This window comes from Peromyscus eremicus, chromosome 5, assembly GCF_949786415.1.
Source record: "Peromyscus eremicus chromosome 5, PerEre_H2_v1, whole genome shotgun sequence".
In the NCBI taxonomy this organism is placed as follows: Eukaryota; Metazoa; Chordata; class Mammalia; order Rodentia; family Cricetidae; genus Peromyscus; species Peromyscus eremicus.
Genome location: NC_081420.1, coordinates 1,728,864 through 1,748,784, shown reverse-complemented (window position 1 = coordinate 1,748,784; position 19,921 = coordinate 1,728,864). Strand labels below are relative to the sequence as shown.

At 46.9% G+C, this 19,921-nt stretch overlaps 1 protein-coding gene across 1 annotated transcript in view; it reads left to right on the top strand.

Moving 5' to 3' along the window:
- Aopep (aminopeptidase O (putative)) overlaps positions 1-19,921 on the top strand; it is a 304,401-nt gene that overhangs the window by 273,814 nt on the left and 10,666 nt on the right. The window contains exon 14 of the mRNA XM_059262759.1: positions 5,720-5,836. Coding sequence (XP_059118742.1) covers positions 5,720-5,836 — 117 coding nt within the window. The remainder of the gene's footprint in view (positions 1-5,719; positions 5,837-19,921) is intronic.

The following is a 19,921-nucleotide window of genomic DNA, read 5'->3' as shown; positions in this document are numbered from 1 at the left end:
CTTCAGTTTGAGCATTTAGAGTAATAGCATACAATATTAGTATCCACACGGTTGCAGGGGCCCGCTGGCACACGGTCTGGTTTCACATGGCTCACAGAACACACTTCATGTCACATTGCCTGTAGTATGGACAATACTTCTAACAAAGGCTAAAATATTAGCACATTGGCCCTCCACCTGGAAACGTGAGGATGTCTCTTTGCCATAGCTTACTTCAGCTGCCACCTGCTCTTGGTGGCCCCTGTGGTCCTTCATGTTGTGGTAACAGTTTGGAAATGCAGTTACCAAACCATGACTTAGATGTTCACATATCATCTCAAACTATTAGTAACATTTCCCAGATTTCTAGTACTGTGAATTCTGTGGCTGTTTTGGTGCTGCTGTGGTGATCATTGGCAAGTGTGGCTGTGGGGATAATTTGTGAAGATCTTAGTAACCAAAAGTAACCGATGCTCCTATAAGAGTCTTTGCCTGTTGGTTGATTTCCACAGTGTAAAGCAAAAGTATTTTCACTCTTCACTATTTAATAACCTTCATTTGCTAGCAACCTCAGATTTTACCCTTAAAATAACACAGACAGGATCCACATCCAATATTCTAGTCTTGTGTTTAGTTCTTTAAAATGTGACCAAAGCAAAAACCCCACAGAGAACAGTTCTTCTGCAGCAGCGGTGCAGAGAATGGTTTTTTGTTGTTGTTGCCTGCAGCAGCGTGGGCAGCGATGGTGGCGACAGCGGCGGTGGCGGCCGCTGCGGCTGCTGTTTCTCTTTAAGTTTCTAATGCGTAGAAGACACTTTAGTTCTGTCCTGGGGTCTGGCAGACACGGCCCAGGACTCTGCCTGTTGGCCGTGTGCCTCCTGACAGGGAAGGCCTCTCCTGTCAGGCAGCGGAGGGCCCTGCTTCCTCCGGCTCCTGCTTCTGTTTATCTCTGGATTGTGAGGGACTTTCTCAGTTCTATCCTTATTGGCAAGAATCCTCTGCAAGTGAAAATTCACTAGATGGAGTTTTATTTTAAGGCTCAGAGCAATGTCTTGTCTTTCTAGGTTCCACTCCCATGCCTCATTGGTACCGGGCACCCATGGGCCTGAGTGGGTTGTCTTGGGGCCTGCAGGGTGGTGGTTGTGTTTCCTGGAAAAGGTGGCAAGGAATTTTCCAGATTTGCAGCACCTTATAAAATGAAAGGTGTTTTATATCTGTGAGGTCACCTTTCACCTTCTACATGTGACTTTCAAAGGTCAGCGGCTCACATTCTGCCTTGGCCCTTGCTTGGGTTGAATTTCAGCCAACAAGTCTCCAGCCTATGGGAGAATTTGAGATTTTTCTCCCTCCCCCATTTCTTCTGTTTTGTTCTGTGTAAACAGTTCCTGCCGAAGTAACATAGACAAATATAGCAGAGAATGCTTTTCTGGAAGATGCATGCTCCCAAAGCATTTTTTAACCATTTTTGGGAAGAATTGATCTTTCTGTGTGTTTCAGACAGACTGAAAGAGGAGGGGAGGCTGTGGCTATAATGGAAGTGACATCATACATTATTGCCCCCATTGATCTGCTTTTAGTCTCCAGCCAGGATAAAAGGAAATGGCACCAGGGAGGAAGCATGCTTCATTTCGGCTCAGATCCCAGAGTGATAATGGGGTAATAATAGAACTCACGCCACTGTCAGTCTGTGGCTGCATTAGTCTCAGGCTCACTCCCTTGGAGCTGTGCTGACTTCCTTCCTCATCCCGGCCTCTGCTGTGCACCAGCTGGGCCGCAAAGGAGGGGCTCCTCGGGGCTCCCCTTGGCCTTCAGCACATGCTAGCTGCAGCCCTGATGTTTGTGCCTGTGGAACCTTCACGGTGAGACTTGTGTCTGTGGCATTTCTGACTTCCGAGGTAAACTGGCCTTTCTGCATTGTGTTGTGCTGATGGAAGAAAAAGTGGGGGCTGCAGTTGTGTGGACTGTCTTTAGGGAGCTCAGAGTGACATCCGCCCCTGCCCCCACCCACCCACTCCCATCCCAGCCTCCTGCAAAGGCACTGAAGCTCCTGGAAGAGCCAGGGTTTGTTTCCTTTGTGCTGCTTCTACTTGGGATGAAGTCGGGGGGGGGGGGGGGGGGGGGGGGGTTCACATTTTCTCTCTAAGAAACTTTAAAACAGTTCAGAGTTGTGGCACTTGTCTCAATTTTTAAATTTGCTGGGGAACAGATGAAGCTAACTTTTCCCTTTGTACATTTCTTCATAATTAACAACTGTGAAATCTTTAATGTTTATGGCAAGAATACAGACTTCCACAATTAACAAATAGCGTTTGTACTTGCCTGGCTTCCTGTTGCATCTTGTTTCTTGTGTCCATCTGAGTAAATTTTACAGGCCTGTGCCATTCCTTTCAAGTACCCACAAAATTTAGGCATCTCATAGTCTTATTTTGTCTTGAGCTTCCTAGGCAGATGCATTTTTACAATACTGAGGTGTTCCCATTATGGAAATAATAACCTTATCATAGATCCTTGTTTGTGAGAAGAGAGAATTTTCTCTCCTCTTGCAACTGAATTTTGAGCATGAGCTGTCAGTCCCGGCCAGAAAGGCAGATCATGTTAGTAATATTTCAAGTTGGCTTCCCTGGGGCCTGATGCTCCATGGGCAATTGTTTGTTTGTTTGTTTGTTTCATTTTGTTTTTCTTGATGGCACCATAATACAGCTGACACGGTCTGTGTCTCCTTCAATACCTCATGATAACACACAGTTGGTCCCAAAGCTATGTGAGAGCTGATTTGATTTCTACGTGGTGGGAATGGGACACTCCTCTGTGCCAGCTGCCGGGACAGCCCGCTGTCCAGCATTGCCTCCCTGCACATTTGCAAGTACTTGAGATCTTTCAGTCTCTTTGTGAATATTTATCATGTGCTATTTCTTTTCCACTGTAGGGTGGCTTGGCAAGTAGCAAATATGTATTTTACTTTACACAGTTCACTCTATTAAAATACTTTTGCTTTAACACATCCTCTTTTCAAGCTTGTAATCCTTTTTTTTGTGATATAATATTTACTTGTGAATGAAGTTGTGAATATTTACTTGTGAATGATAGTTTTATTATCTGTGGCTGAAAACAGCGTTAGGCCACTAATTTGTCTCTACTTTCTTCATTGTTCGGAGACTACATTTTCCCATGAATTACAGAGCCAGGTGGCCGCAGGTTGTTTACTAATGGAGTGCTTTCTTCAAGTCCATTCTACAAAGGCCAGACTAGCAGAGATCTCCCAGCATTAGGGAGGAATGTTCAGCATGGCTGTGCCTTCTGTCCTGCCCGCCTCTGAACAAGCCTGTGCATGCATGAGGGCGTCTGTACCTTCCTGAATGAAGGAGGGTGGATTCCTTGAAGGGGTGTGCACCCTCATTCTTTCCCGCCTTTTAATTAGAGCCAGATAAACTTGGGAAACAGCCCTAAAGGTTCAAGTGCACATGTTCTCCTCCTCCGGCCCTGCTGCCATCTCAGCTGTCGGTCTCAAAGTCAGGCGGCTTAGCTCTCAGTGTTTCCATTGTGTCAATTTTGAGACAGCAAAAGCTTCCCATGATCCTTTTGATTCTGTCTGTGTGCAGATGTGAGCTTTCTGCTTGGAAGAAAAACAGCACACAGGTGTAGATCCGAGCATTTGGTTGGGCTCACGTGTTAGCAGTTCTCACTTTTGAACTGGAGTTGTGCTCAGTGTTTGAACCCAGGAGGGATACCCAGATCAGGTATATGGATGACTTTAGCCACTGCCACAACAAAACCAAGAGAAGCAGTGGGGGTGACTTGAGGAGCCTTAGCTGGGCACCCAGGGAAGACACTCTGCAGGAGGGCGTTTAAGATATGTGGCCTTTAGAGAAAGGTGCACCCAAGGCCTTGGGCTGACAAGTTCAGCTTTCAGCAGAGACTGGCTTCCCTGGAAATGCTAAAGCTGCTGTTGGGTCTGATGGGTGGCCAGAAGGAAGAGGACCGAAGGGCCAGTTTCAGCCAGGGCTTTCAGTGATGGAAAGGAGGAGCCTCCAGGAAGGACACTCAGCTGGTGCCTGGTCAAGAGCCTGGATGCCCCACATGCACCTGAGATGCATATGGTGGGGACAGGTGCTGGAGGTCCTGGGACTGACCTGCTTTAACAAATAGCTGGGTTCTCTTAGTCTCACTCCAGCAGCTTCATGCTCAACGTTATAGAAAATGGTAGATGTAGCTCCATATCTTAAAACATCTTGCAAACACTTGCTATCTCAGGAGGGGAAATGGAGTCATTTATGGAATCCTTGTATTAGGACTTCATAGGTCAGGCCGTCCTGCTAGAGACAGCCGGTGTTCCCTGTTGACCTCAGAATTGACCATGGTCTAACTGTAGGTGGAGAAAAACTACCTAATAAATATACCCAGGAACCAGCACTGGGCACTGTATATGTTACTGGGGAAATGAGTTCATTAAGATTTAGGGTGAGATAGGAATACTAGAAATGCTAAGTGTGGTGGCACATCTTTAGTCCCAGCACTCCGGGAAGCAGAGACAAGCAGATCTCTGAGTTCCTGGCCAGTCTGGTCTATATAGTGAGAGTTCCAGTCCAGCCAGGCTATAAAGTCAAACGCTTCCTCAAAGACAGATAGGGAGGGAGGGAAGGTGGGATGGAGAGGAAGGGGGTGCCTTCTTGATGAGAGTACCCAGTGTGTGCACATTGTGGGAGGGTTCAGGCAGAGCGTGTATTTTAGGACAAAAGGGAGAGAGAGGCAAGAGGAGAGAAAGTGGTAAGTTAGTGCCTTTTGTGTAATAGAAATTGCAGTTAAAATCCTGGTGTTTGTAGGCACCCTCTGTTGGCATAATGTTGGCCTCCAGAAGTTTGTTCAGAAAGATTATCAGGCATATCCGGGACCGGAGAGGTGCCAGTGTAGAGAATGTGGAATTTGTGTAGATAATTGTCAAGCTCTGATTTTAAAATGAGCCTTTTTCAGTCAGTACAGGTGTATCTTGATCTCTCTTCACTCTGCTGCTGGGTTGAGTTGGCGTGGCAGGGCGTGGCTCTCAGCTGAGTACTGTGGTTGTTCACAGCAGTACTCTGTTTTATTTTGTACCACACACAGACTTCTCCCTCTCATTGCCTTTAGCAGTTCTAATACTGATTTTGGTGTGAAAACTACGTGAATTCTGAGTGAGAGTGACTGTGTGTGCTTAGGTGTATCCGTTGCTGGGCATCTGCTTGTCTGCAGCCTGTAAAGTGAATTTTAGTATCTTAAACTCACAGATTATAAGTAGACCATGAAGGGGAGGGGCTGTGAGAGGAGGCAATTGTTACATTGTATGTTTTTTTCAGGGTTCAACAGGTGCCTTGAAGGCTTCACATGGTTCAGAAAGAAAGCTGAACCTACCTATTTCTGGTAAACTCCTGTGGATTTGCCTAAAGTTGGATGACCTCTTTAGTCCTTGTCCAGCCACAAAGGCAAGGCCATCATTAGCCATTGTGACATTCGATTGGGACAAGTGCCGAAAGCACATACCCAGCATGACAAGCCACAGGAAACGGCTTTACTGGGCCCCAGGATGCGAATCTTTGGGGCTGCAAACAGCATAGACCCTCATGTCTGGCAAAGTCAGCACCTGCTCTCCCATCTTTGAGACATATAACAGTGCCTGAGTTACCCTGGCTTTGCTGTCCTTGCTCAGAACCTTGGTTTTAACTTCTTGTTGGCTAAATGACATTTCAAGGGCTGTTTCTTTTGTCCTCAGCTTACTCCAGACCAGATCGTCTTGCTTTTGGAGTATCTCTTAGAACAGAAGACCCTGAGCCCCCAAACACTGCAACGCCTCCAGCAGACGTACCACCTCCAGGAGCAGGATGCAGAGGTAACAACACAGTTGAAACTCTGAGCCCCCACTGATGGTAAGGCAATGAGCCCACTACAGCCCCGGCCTGTGGGGTCACTTCTGGCTTTAGCATGCTGCCTGTGCTTGCTTTAGAGTCAAGGACTGGGTTTCCAGAAGCCTGTCCTTCCCCAGTAGTCCCCTGTGATCACTTTGTACTTGTAACCGTTGGAGACCTAAGTTTTGCCTCCTATGAGGTAAGTTATAAAGACAGTGCAAGTTTTCTAAAAGCTTGAGCAACAGGGTGGAGTTGTTTGAATTAAGACTTGGGCGGGTCATTTTGTGCTGTGGTGGTGGCGCCTTTCCCTTGCTCATTAAGAAAACTCGGCTCAGATGTGTGGGAGCAACCGGGCTGGCTGCATTCAGCTAGGACAAGAAAGAAGCCATGTGTAAAGGAAATGAAAAACGAATCTAGCAGCCATCGTTTAAGAAGTAAAATTGGATGCTTGTGGTAATGCAGTGTGATATTGAGTCTTAATATCGTTTAGCTTATTCAGAATACAGTACAGATCCTATATGGATTCCAGGTTTGAAAAATACAAAATCATAAATATTTAATGTATTTAATCATCCTAAGAAAAACACAAAAGTTCAAAGAGAAACTGTCTTTGATACAATATTCTTAAAATGCAGAGACTATAAGAAAACCAACTCTGAGCTTTCTATGCACTCCATTCCAGCAGCTACTAGCACCTGGGCTGTTGGGCACTTGAAACTGAGGCCCCTTAAGTGGGGTATACACCGGTATGAGATGCGCATGGAGGCTAATGGTGTTTTCAGGCTCTCGCTGTTCATCACGTTGTGTTTTTGAGCTTCTCTTTCAGACACGTTGGCTTTTCTAGTGGCTTTCAGAGTTTGTAAAGTGGGTTACACTGACAGAACTCCTGAGGAGCTCACTGGGAAGGTGGACTTCTTTACATATTTTCCAAGTCCATAGATTTAGGAGTAATTGAAAGAAAGTCCACGGGGAGACAACTGGCAGCCTTTACCACCTATGTATAGATCAAATGGGCAACTGTTGCGTTTGTTTCTGCTCTTAGCCCTTTTGTTTATCAGAGGCTCCAAATGCCAGACTAATTTTTAATTAGTGTTTCAAAGACCTTCCTATTTATAGGCAGAGGGCTGTGTTTTGACGGGGTTGAATTCCACTGGAGTAGGGGCTCCTGCAAGCCTCCACCGACCGGGTGGGAGGGAGGGTCAGAGCAGGTGCTGAGCACCTGTCCCTTGGTGCCCGGAAGCCATGAGGCTCTAGTCCCTGTTTGTTTTCCTTCCTCCTGTTGGCATGTAACACATCCCGTCTTAATTACAGCCTGATGTCGTTGCCCCACACCACCCTCTCAAACCTCCCTTTCTGTGTCAATACCAACAGCTGTCTCACTGCCTGAAGACAGGACACTTGGGTCTTCTGTGTTCCTTGGTAGCCAGGTGGACTGAATGTATCATGGCTCCCTTCACACAGATATGATCTGACCGTAGTGTCCACACTTATGGTCTACACACTGAGAAGGAACAGGGCACACAGGATGGGCTCACCTTTAGGAAGCTTGTGTTTCTCAAACAGCTCATTGAGTGAGCAGGGTGACCTCAGCCAAGATCTGTGAAGGAGTGATACACGGGGTAAAGATACACAGGGCAAAGCTGGTTGTTCTTTAAACCAAGTATTCAAGAAAGGCCCCTCAGAGGAAGCAACATTGAGCCAAAGGACAAGAGGGGATATGTAGACTCAAGACCAGAAAGATATGTAACATCTTTGGAAACAATCTTAAGTGTAGGCTTAGAACATGTCAGAATAGTGGCAAGCAACTGTACAGGAACAGAGAATCATAGTTCAGGCCACGTGGTTTCTGCAACAACTCTTCAACCTTGCTGTTGAGGCACAAAAGACACACTTGGGAATGCATGGATGCGTGCCACTGTGAGCCAAAGAAAGCGGTGATAGACCTAAAGCCCAGGTCTTGGTGTAGTTAGTGAACCTCAGGACTCTCACCATCCCTCCTCCTGGTCACTTTTTATAGCAGTCTGCAGCTGTGGCCCTTGCTGGCCCTGCGGATTGAGTCCCATGGACTCGGGACTTCAGCCTAAGCAGGAGCTGCACAGTTGGTGTGGCTGCAGTTCCTGATGCTGCTGACTTCTCTTTTACTCAAGCTCCTGTGAAAAATCACAGCAGCAACAAGATTTTCAGCAACCAGGTTGTTTTCTAGAAACTTCATTATTTAAGTGTGACTTCAGGTGACTAAGTAGCAGGAATTAAGTTAAACCATTAGCTACTTTTATTTTGAGTGACAGACACTCCATGGGAGAAAGAGTTATTACTTGGTGGAAACAATCTTGAGGTTTCTGACTTGGTTCTCACTATTTCCCTGTGACTGAGCAAGCAAGGGAGTTTCTTCAAATTTCAGGGTTCTCAAATACAGAATAAGTAGCAGTCACTTGAAAGATGGCCAGAGAGACCTCAGTACTCTGTAGCATGGTGTGTGCTGAGCCTCCCTGGAAGAAGAGCAAGGCAAGTTAGGCCTCTGATGCTCTGCGCAGGTCCTTGTCCAAGCCCTGGGTGGGGTGTGGAAGGAGGAGTCCAGTACAGAAGGGCCAGACCTGTCCATGATCGTGGGGAGGCCTGCTGAAAGCATATGTGTCTGGGCAAGGTTGAGAAAGGAGCCTGCTGCTACTACATTGTGGGTCCAGCTAGCCGTGCCCCTCACGACAGAGTGCAGTGCACATCCCTCTCCTGGCTGAGCTGTATGCTCTTGGGGCAGCAATTAAAAGAGTCCAGACTATAAGAAACTCTCCCACAGCCTCATGGGGGTGAGGCAGCTCGGGATGGCCTTAGCTTCCATACCCCTCCTTTTCTCGGAGAGATCTCAGCTGCTCTTACTGCTTGCCCTTGCTCTGTTCTCTAAGCTTGTACTCTCTTGGTGAGAGCTCCTTGGTGTGTTGGACCTCAAGGCTGATAGTGCTGCTTTGGGAGGTTTGTGTGACAGGAGTTGTCAGAGTCAGCTCTGAACTCCATTCTGGATTTTGTAGTCCCCCTTCCTGCCCTTAAGAAACTGCTGTGGGCCGGGCGGTGGTGGCGCACGCCTTTAATCCCAGCACTCGGGAGGCAGAGCCAGGTGGATCTCTGTGAGTTCGAGGCCAGCCTGGGCTACCAAGTGAGTTCCAGGAAAGGCGCAAAGCTACACAGAGAAACCCTGTCTCGAAAAACCAAAAAAAAAAAAAAAAAAAAAAAGAAACTGCTGTGGGGGAGGTGACATAGCAGACCCAGATCTCCAAGGAAGTGCACAGGGGGCCAGTGAGGCAGGAGGGGATAGCGTGACTCTCACTGTTCTGGGCCACCCTGTGTCTGCCGTCTGCAGGGCCACCTTGGTATTCCTTGGTCTAGAAAGTAATAGAATCCTAGGAGTTGGGTGCCTTTTATACACAGAGTCAGAGCTACCAGCCAGTCTTGGGTCAGGGTTCCTTCAACTAGGATTGAAAACAAACTGATGAGAAATTTAATCCATAGAAGCATTTGTCTGTAGTCCTATGTGTTGCTCAAATAAAAGCTATAAATTTTGAATATGTAATGGACAGCTGATTCTGAAATAAAAAGCCTTATGTAAGATCTCTCTTAAGGGCTGGTAAGATGGCTCAGCAGATCAAGGTGCCTGCCACCAAGCCTAAAGACATGAATTCCATCACCAGGATCCACTTAGTGGAAGGGAGAAAACTTGGCTCCTAAAAGTTGTCCTCTGACCTCCACGTGTGTGTCGTGATACACATGCACATATACACGGATAAATAAAAATGTAATTTAGGGACTGGAGAGATAGATCCTGGTTAAGAGCAGTTGCTGCTCTTGCAGAGGACCCGGGTTCAGGTCCCAGCACCACAACTCTCTAGTAGGTTTATGTGGTTCACCTGTGCGTGTTTTAATCATGGACTTCTAACACAGTAAATCATTGAAATAAGCTAATTTCAGGTGGGTCATGACCATTTGTAACTCTAGTTCCAGGGGATCCAATGCCTCTTCTTCCTTCTCCAGGCTCCTGCACACATGTGGGATGCATACATACACTCAGGCAAACACACACATAAAAAAATGCAGCAAATTTTAAAGAGTAATTCTAAAAATGTTCTTTGATCCCTTTTAAAATAGAGAGTTCCTTGTATTGCCTTAGCAAGTGTCTTAAGCTGAAAAGCGGGCCTATGATAAGAGGATCCATGGTCTTCCTGGGTGTCTTCTTTTCCTACAAACCCCATAGCTCACTTCAAGCAACTCGTGTGTGAGGCCACACTGAGCATTTTAGTCCAGGGCATACCTCGGTCTACATCATCTCCAACATTTTTCTTTTTGTTTGTTCTCTCTCTCTCTCTCTCTCTCTCTCTCTCTCTCTCTCTCTCTCTCTCTGTCTCTCTCTCTCTCTCTCTCTCTCTCTCTCTCCCTCCCTCCCTCTCTCCCTCTCTCTCTCTCCCTCTCTCTCTCTCTCTCTCTCTCTCTCTCTCTCTCTCTCTCTCTCTCCCTCCCTCCCTCCCTCTCTGGGTGTGTGTGTGGGGGGAGAGAGAGAGAGAGAGAGAATATCTTTCTAACATAATTTTGGAAAACTGGGATCTCACCGCCTTGTGTAGCCAGTGACCAGAGTGGTCCACACTATAGTGTACCCTGATCTGATGTTTAGGTTGGTACATTCAGCCAGAAAGGTAGCTGCTAAGAAGAGGCCACTGTCAGCACCCGTTCATCTCCTCACAAAGTGGGAAGCTCTGTGACATGAAAAGAAGTGTGCGCTCTAGCTGGTGACAGGGCTGTCACCATCCCAGAATGCAGGAGGCAGGAGTATCAGAATGAGTTCCCAGCCTGCTTGGACTGCATAGTGTGAGACCCAGTCTCAAACTACCAAAAAAGGCGGGGGATGGGGTGGCAGGTAGTGAACAAGAACAGGATGAAATAGGAATAAGGGCTGGTATAATGTCACACCGTCTATCCCAGCACTTGAGGGGTAGAGGTGGTGGGTCTCGGTGAGTTTGATGCCAGCCTGGTCTACACAGTGAGTTCCAAGCCATCCTGGCCTATGCAGTGAGACCCTGTCTCAAACTATATAAAGGAGGAAGGAAGCATGATAGCCATGTGTGCCCATCCCCCTGGCTTAAGAAGTACCATCTTAAGCACCCAGGTCAAGGGCTTGGTGCTGGTCAAGGCATGGACTTTGCATTGAGCTGCATTCAGGTCCCAGAGCCACAGCCAGGTGGTGGACACATGTCATTTGATTTCCCCCAGGCCCATTCTCCTCGTCAGTACAGCATTGTCTCAACTGTACTGCCAGCATTGAGGGGCGGGGTTTGTTTCTGACCACTGCTAACTGGAAACTTGATAGAATGATCTCTGCTCTGGGGTTTCATATCTGATTTTGTTTTCCTTGGAAACTGTGCTGTGGTTGAGTGTGCTACTCAGGATGTGCTAGCAGATCAGAGTCCTCAGTTGGAAATCCACACTCCAGAATGGTTAGAAGGTTTCACCACCTCTCCAGACCCCTTCTTGGGGACTTAGGTGAAGGTTCCAGAGCCTTAATTCCCTGGGGATTAAAATGAAGCTATAAATACTTTTTTCATGGAATTATTAACAAGGTAAGATGAGGAAACAGGGAAGACTATGTTGTTTTGTGGGCTGTCTTGCTAGGGGTGGAATCCAGGACTTTGTGCATGTCGGGCACATGCTCAGTTCCTGAGCTATAACCCAGCTGAGCATGCCCATTAGTTAATGTGGTTTCTGTTCATTAGAAGGTTCTTTATTAGCAGACACAGTTTATGTTGTCTCTTTAGCTCTGTATTCTTTGTTGCTATAAACTGAGGGAGAAAGAGGGAAAAGCTCAACCACTGAGTGTGTGTTGTCTTCCTGCTTGTGACAACTCTTTTACTTGTGGTCACAGAATTCCTGGTCTTTGGGTCAATGGTTGGGTGGCATGTGTTTTGCCCCCAGAGTGGGAATGGGGTAGGGATGAATATGGGGTATGGATAGGGTGGGGATGGAGATGAGGTAGGGATGGGGTGGGGGTGGGGTGGAGGTGGGAATATTCCGAATCAAGGTTTTTTGGCCCCCACTTTCCGATATTTTACTGTTCCATGTGTTGTAGGCGTTTAGCATCTCAGGCCTCTCTATATAAGGCTCCCTCTCTCCCATTGTGGACTCTGAATGTCTCTAGGTCTTCCAGATATCTCCTAAGGGTCAGTCCCTGTTAAGAAGCCCTGCTCCAAGGCAGCAGTGGGTTCAGAAAAAGGCAGTTTTTACGAGCTGGTGACGAACTGTCTAGCACTTGATGACAGCCTAGAGTATGTGGACTACAAAGATGGCCGACTGCATTTAAGGGCCACCTGGAGCCCAGTCTGCCCACCCGAAGCTTCAGAGAATGAAGAGGTGGATTCTTCCAGTAGGAGAGAAAGAAGCCTGCAAACGAAGGTGGTGGCACACGGTACTGAACAGGGAGCCCGTGCTCTGGACACAGAGAACCTGTTGCACTTTTTCCGTGTGGACAGCATGCAGCCTCTCACAGGCCCTTCTCTGCATTGCTGGCTGTGTCAGATTGAATATAAAACAGGAGAATGATGTGGAATATTGGAGGGCAGTAAGGGAACTGGTATCCAAGGTAGAAATTAAGGTTGGGTGTGGTGGCACCAGCCTTTAATCCCCAAACCTGGGAGGCAGAAGCAGGCAGATTTTGGAGTTCAGGGCCAGCCTGGTCTACACTACACAGTGAGTTCAAAGCCAGCCCAGTGCACTTCTCACAGAAAAGCTCCCTGAAGAACAACTTGACCATTGTCTCTTCCACCTGGAAACTCACAAATACACAGTGTTCAGAGCAGTTGACACTACATCTTTGTGGTTGTGCTCACACTCAGGTGGCAGACGAGAGGCACATGCTGCAGAGTGTGAGCCTCAGAGTACAGTCCGTGGAGTAGCTCCAGTTCAGTGTCTTCTGTATGCAGACCCAGGGTAGTGCTTGTGAACTAAAGGAGCTGGACAGGCCTGCTGAGAGCCCTGCCTCTTCGGACTTGGGAAGGATCGGTGTGCATCAGGTCGCTCTTAAGCTGTGTCCTGTGCTCTCCCTTCCTGGTGCTTGGGCTGTAACAGTGTCTTTGGACACCCTTCAAAGTTAGCAAAGTGTTGCCCAGCATTCCTTTGGTGGTTCTCTCTCTTGTGAACACTTGTGTCAGTCAGTGTTCACAGACGTTTTCCGTGAAAAGCTAACAACATTGTTTGTCTCCCATTTTTCTGTAATTTTAAGCTGACCTAAAATAACAAAAGTAAAGATTTGCTTTTGTTTTGGGGTGGTTTGTTGTTGTTGTTGTTTTGTTGTTTTTGTTTGTTTTTTAATATTCCTCTGTTCCTGAGGCTGGAGACTTTTTTTAACTGTAAATTATTACAGCACACTGGCTGGTCAGTGTGTCTGTTAAATGGGTAGGCGTAAATAAAAACCAGAGCCACAGAGAACATATTCTGGCCTGTTTTCTTCAGAGAGATTTTTCTTAAGGGAATCCTGGGCTGAGAGTTAACTGTTACAGGGAAGGTATAAGTGGCTTATAGCACCAGGAGTCAGCCTGGCTTAGAACAGAGGCTTTCCTTCTCATTCCTTCCCTGTCATCCACTCTTTATGACTACATAGTCATCCAGTCCATACTTTCTCAAAAAGATGAGGGAGGTCTAAATAAGATTGTCTTGGTCTGCGGTCCCCCTAACAATATAACTAAGAAAACTACACCTCATGTTCATATCGCTTTAAAGCCCCTGGTGATAGCAGTATGTGGGGGTTTATCAGTGCTTCTGGATTCTCCATAGCTTAGTCAGTAGTTTATATATCTTTGTATAAGGTTTCTTTTCTGAGACACACACACACACAGAGACAGACAGACACACATACACACACACACACACACACACACACACACACACACAGAGAGAGAGAGAGAGAGAGAGAGAGAGAGAGAGAGAGAGAGAGAGAGAGAGAGAGAACTTTAAACACTGCTATTTTATTTCACGGTGGTAAACTGAATGATACTCAAATGTCAGGTGTACCTTAAATGTTGCAAAATAAAAGGTCCATGTTGCCAAAATTCTTCAAGTGTCTTCCCAGGCTGCTCGCACCTATGGGAAGCAGATGGCACAGACTAAATGTGAAGTCTGCCAACAAGTACAGCTCCCACAAGCCTGAGAGCTGGATCTGGTTTCTGCTTCCCAGTCACATACCATGGTCTTCTCTTGGTGTGGCAGGGTGCAAAGTATGAAAAGGCTGAGCTTGCTGAAGTGGCACCAAAAATGACCTTTTTCTCCTTGAGATACTGTCTTAAGGTGTAAAGAGACACCATGACCACAGCAAGTCTTACATGGAAAACATTTAATTGAGGGGGCTCACTTACAGTTTCAGAGGTTCAGTCCATTATCATCCTGGCAGGGAGGATGGTGGCATGCAGGCAGATGTGGTGCTGGAGGAGTAGCTGAGAGTCCTATATCTTGCAGGTAACAGGAAGTCGACTGACACACTGGATGGTAACCTGAGCATAGGATCCTCAAAGCCCGCCTCCACAGTGATGCACTTCCCCCAGCAAGGCCATACCCACTCCAACAAAGCCACACCTCCTAATAATACCACTCCCTATGATATTATGGGGGCCAATTACATTCAAACCACCACAGGTACTCAGCCTACAATACTTTTGTCTTTTGTTAGAACCTCAGGCCACATAGAACCATGTTTTGTAGATCAGCTAGTCTTGACCAGACACACAGGCAGAGCACAGGGTGTTCCCAGGACTCTGGGGACCAGCAACCAGCCAACACAACAATCCAAAGCTAAGGCTTCCTTCCACACTCGGGCCTCTGGGAAGCTTTGCTGGGTGTAGAAAGTATTCCTTATCCAAAGCCTCCCTCAGCTTGGCTCTTGGAAGGCAGGCTGTGATGGTTTTCAATACAACTCACTAATGTGCTAGAAATGCAGCCCCGTTTGAGAACACTTGCCCAGCATATGTGACAACCTGAATTCAGTCCCTCAGCACTGCCCAAAAAACAACAAAAGCTCTTTTAAAAGCCAAGTATGATGATGCAGTCCTATAGCCCCAGCATTCTGGAAGCAGGATTAGGAGTTCAAGTGACACGCTGTGCTCATGTCACTCAGCTATAGAGCAAGTGTAAGATTGGTCCAGACTATATGAGACCCACCCCCACCCACCCCCTTGGACTTTCAGATATAGACCCTGATCCGTGCCATTTGATACTTTGTGACTGGCTTTCTTCGCTTGACACATGCTTCCAGGCTCTTCCTTGCTTGCAGTACACATGAGTACTTTCCCCCAGTGCTGTGGTTTAAATCCTGCCACTGAGCTACACCACCCTTGGCTCTTTGTCCTTGTCTTTTCCTACTAGAATGCTAGAGATTGAACCCAGGGCCACCTACATGCTGGGCCAGTGCTCTACCGCTGAGTTTTGGTCCCAGATATTCTTCATTTCTTTTTTTTGGGGTTTGTTGAAACAGAGTTTCTTTGTGTAGCTTTGTGCCTTTCCTGGATCTCGCTCTGTAGACCAGGCTGGCCTCGAACTCACAAGGATCTGCCTGCCTCTGCCTCCCAAGTGCTGGGATTAAAGGTGTGCGCCACCACCACCCGACTTCTTTATTGCCAAATATTTTTGATCTGAAGAATAATGCCCCATTTGGTCATCCCTCAGAAGCCATCATGGATGGTGAGTGTTTGTGTAAATGTTTCTCAGTCAGAACATGTGTCCAGGTCCCTGGGATGGCTGCCCAGGAGTGCTAACTCTGCCCTACTGTTTTGAGGACCTGCCTGACTTTATTTAGCAGCATTTGAGGGCTGTAGGTTTTGTGTCTTTGTCAACACACATTACTGTCTTCTTTTCCTCTTAGCCATCTGAGTCTATGTGCGATAGTTTATTGTGGCTTTTATTTGCCTTTCCTTATTTGCTGATGATTTGGGCTTGTCTTTGTCTATTTACTGGACATTGGTCTATTACTTTGGCTCAGAGCAATTCTCTGTATAATCCCAATAAAAGTCTCTTATCAGGTAGAATCTGTAGAAGTGTCTCTCATTCCTGTAGGTTGTCTTCTCATGAAAGTGGAGACTAAGAAGTATCCTTTGAGACAAGCAGCCCTTCATGAAGTCTGATTTATTTATTCTTTTGTTGCTTGTGATTTTGGTATCAAATCCAAGAGACTATTGTCTAACCTGTCATGAAACTGTTTTCCTGCATCTAATGATTCTGTAGACTCAGATCTCACTTGGGCCTTGGGTCCTCCACCTCATACATGCAGTATTTGTTATTAGGAACTAGACAAATTCTCCTTAGTCCACTTACTCGAGTTTCACAGCTCAAGAGCACTTCTTTCCTGGATCCCGAGTCTGGTATAGCAAAGCAATGGGAGTGACTAATTCCAGAAGCATGTGTCCTCAGGGAAAGAGTGGAAACTCTTTCAAGAGAGCCTTTGGAGACGTAGTGTGGCTTCCAGGTCATTGCTCCCTAGGAAGGCATGGCTGTCCCTTGGTCACTGTTTCTACCAGCAGCAAAAGTCCTCTTTTTAGCAAAGACCAGGTACTGTGTGTTGAAGAAAGAAGAAAAAGGATTGGTGCTATTACTTCTGACTTCAGAACCATTTTGAAAGATTCTGTGGAAAGTCTGGGAGGAGAAGGTGATGACCGTCTAAATCCAGTTCAAGCCCCACATCAGCGCCAAAGTTCTGACTGTCACCAAACCCTTAATGGTATTAAAGTCATCGGATGAAATTTTCTGTTTATAGGGGAGGAAGAAAGATGAGGCTCTGCCTTGATCACAGGAGTAGCTTCACGCACAGGCCAGGCTGCTCTGTTTTGTTGCACTTATGTTTGTGTTTGCCATTTGTCACTGCTCTTGGCCCTCACTGTATACTCACTCTGTCTACATGCTAGTGTGGTAGCTGCAGCAGCTGAGATGCCATTCAGTGTACTACCCCAGACAAAGTGACACGTTTGCCAGTGTGTGCATTCTTGTGCGTGGATACGGGCCAACTTCAGGTGTTGTGCCTCAGGAGTCATCCATCTTGTTTTGTGAGACAGGGTCTCTCATCTGTTAGGCTAGGCTGGCCAGCCAGTGAGCCCATCTCTATCTTCTCAGTTGTGGGACTTACAGGCTCACCATTCCTTCCTTGTATTTGCAAAACAAGAACCTGACTGACCGAGCTATCTCCCAAGCCTCTGTGTCTCCTAACCCAGGTCAAGGTGTTCACTCACCTGGTTTTACAGCGGCAGCTGAAATAAGGACTAATTTTCTTTATATACAGAAAAATAATGTTCATTTTATAGTCCTTTGGGAACAGGGATCAGGGAGAGAAAGGAAGAGCAACAGAATAAAACAAAGATGCTGAAAGTTTTGTGTGGCACACACACTGCAGCTGACAGTTCTTTGGTCTCAGAAGAAAGAGTAGGTCAGTATGTACCGTTTCAGACACCAGTCCGCAGTTCTTAGCTGGCAGTGCCCTTGGCCTATAGCCTCCCTGCAAAGGCTCCCCTCTCACCAGTAGTGAACCCTCTTTAAAGCCAGCTAAATCTAATTTAAGGACACAAATTGAGAAAGCAGGGTTGTTTATTACAATGTAGACTTATTAACTTAAAAAAGCCCCAAGCCCTCGTCTTTCTGTTTAGAGATAAAAATGAAACTCCAAATGAGGTTTAATGGGCTTCCCAGATCGTGTTCCTTGGACAGATTTTTTTTTTTTCCTTTAGCAGTAAATTTCAAAATCAAAAGGACTAAGAAAGAAAGGGGCTTCCTGTCATAAATAGGATGGGTGGTATTCTTCAAAGCATTTTATAGCTTCCAACTGTGCATTATAATTTCAAAGTCATTGAAAGCATTCTCCACAAGTCCATTCAGAAGCATGCCTCAAGCAGGCACAGTGCATGGAGGCCAATGGGGTGGGGGTAGCCAAATGTCCTGCTTTCACCACCTCACCACAGAACCCTGCAGCCTTGCCACCTAATGACACAGAAACCAGCTTGGTCACCCTGTTGGCCTGCCTCTACACCATTCTGTAACAAAGTTCAAGGCTACCGACTTTCTAAACATGGTTACAAAGGTGACGTGAGGATTTAAATTGCTGTAACTGTCAGTGGACAGATCGAGCAGGAGGGGTGGTGGCACTGCAGCGCCTTAGGTTGGCAGGAGAGCGAGGCCGGGCATCAGCTGCTGCCAGGAGAGATTACGGAATGTGGGGTTCCTGATGGTGGTCAGGGTCTGTGCCCTGCATCTGAGGCACAATTCAGGAACAGAAGCAGTCTTCTGAGACAGGAGACATCAGAAGAGTGGGCTTCCTCTGTGTTATCTCCAAATGAAGAAAGAGCCTTTTAGCTCCAAGGGACCTTTTGGTTCACAGGAACCTTGTTCATGGGACAGAAGTGCCACACAGCTGGGGCTGGTGTGAGGCCACGTGAGTGCTCTGTACAAATGCTTTGAGAAATTCCCAGTAATTCGGACCCGGAGGGTGGCGTGAGCATCAACTCCTGAAGCTTCTTCTCTTCCATCCAGTGGTCACCTGGGCCCTGTGCTTTCTTTTGCAACTAAGACTCATGGCCAGGGCTAGTTGGTCTTGAGCTGTGTAGTCCCCACCCCTTTTCTATCCTGGAGCCCGTCCTGTTCACAGCAATCACTGTCACCATGCTGGAATGAAGGCATCCACCTCGTAGATCCCACCCTGTCATCTGGGCACGCATTCCCTTGTGTTACCCATTTCCAAAGTCTCACGGAATCAAAAAAACCAACTTTTGTAGTGGAAGAGAAGGCTGTAGTACCAAGATGACACACTTACTATATTGGAGTCGCCTGCAGTGTCTACAGTCTCCCAGGGATGGTTCCCCACCTCCCAGGAACTCTTCTGAACCTCACCTTCGGGAGGTAGATTTGGTCAATTCCCAAAACAGCAAGCCACAAGATTTATTGAGTATGTTACCAACTGGCATTAAAACAAGAATAAAAACTCAGGGTGTTGCATATAATGAGGGAAATGTAGAAAAGTAGCACTCGTCTGTGTGTGCACACATTTGCACATGCTCAGACACAGCAATGCACATGAGTGTGCCTGCCTTTCCCCTGTGCCTGCACAGTTAGCTGCCCCACTGTGCTTGGACTAGATGAACCAAAGCCTGAACCAAGGCCTATAGATGCCTTTTAGATCCTGGCTGAATGTGGGCCCCAGTCTCTCAGACCTGTTGCCACAGTCCACCCTGGTGGCAGTCCCACTGTTAAACACAAGACTGTTGCTTGAATTACCTGACAGGTTTAGTTGTCTGGCCTCAGATGCAGTTCTGTCATGAAGGCTTTTTGAGACCTATCCTCCATATACCCATCTTTCCATCTGCACCCAACCCAAAGAGCATATGGAGTGTTGCATACCCCAAGACCCTATATTGGTGGAGGGTCTAAAAGCCTGCAGAGTTCTGGAATCCAGTGGGGTAGGCAGCACCTATATATGAAAACCCAGCCGTGCCCTCTTACATTCTAAGCAGAACATCCTGGAAAGTTGTTTTTCTAAGAGTTTTCTTTGCGGGGATGTATTTATTTTGTTGGTTTTGAGATAGAGTCCTACTGTGTAGCCCTGGCTGGCCTGGAACACTGTATGTAAACTAGACTGGCCTCAAACTTGCAGAGATCTGCCTGCCTCTGCCTTGTGAATATAGGAATTAAAGGCATTTACCACACCCTGCTAAAGTTATGTGTTTGTTGCACTGAAGTGTACATACCTGTGTATCACACAGGAATCAACTTTATGGCAGTGGGAAGACTCCAGTGACCCAGCCTCTCTGTCCTGTCATTTGTGTGCTAGACCCTGTGCTCAGACACATGGACATCCGTCCATTGGCCTGGTGGGGCAGTGAAGGGCCAGCCAGGCTACAGGCTGTGCCTCCCTCTCCACACCCCACTCAGGATTGTCTGCTATCTGTATTTTCAGCTCAGAAGGGAAGAGAGAGCATGTTCCTGGTAATCATATATCCCGCCATAGCGCAGGCACCATAGAGGCAGGAATCTCTCAACTTCACTTCCAGAAATGACTCTGAATCAGCCTCTCCCAC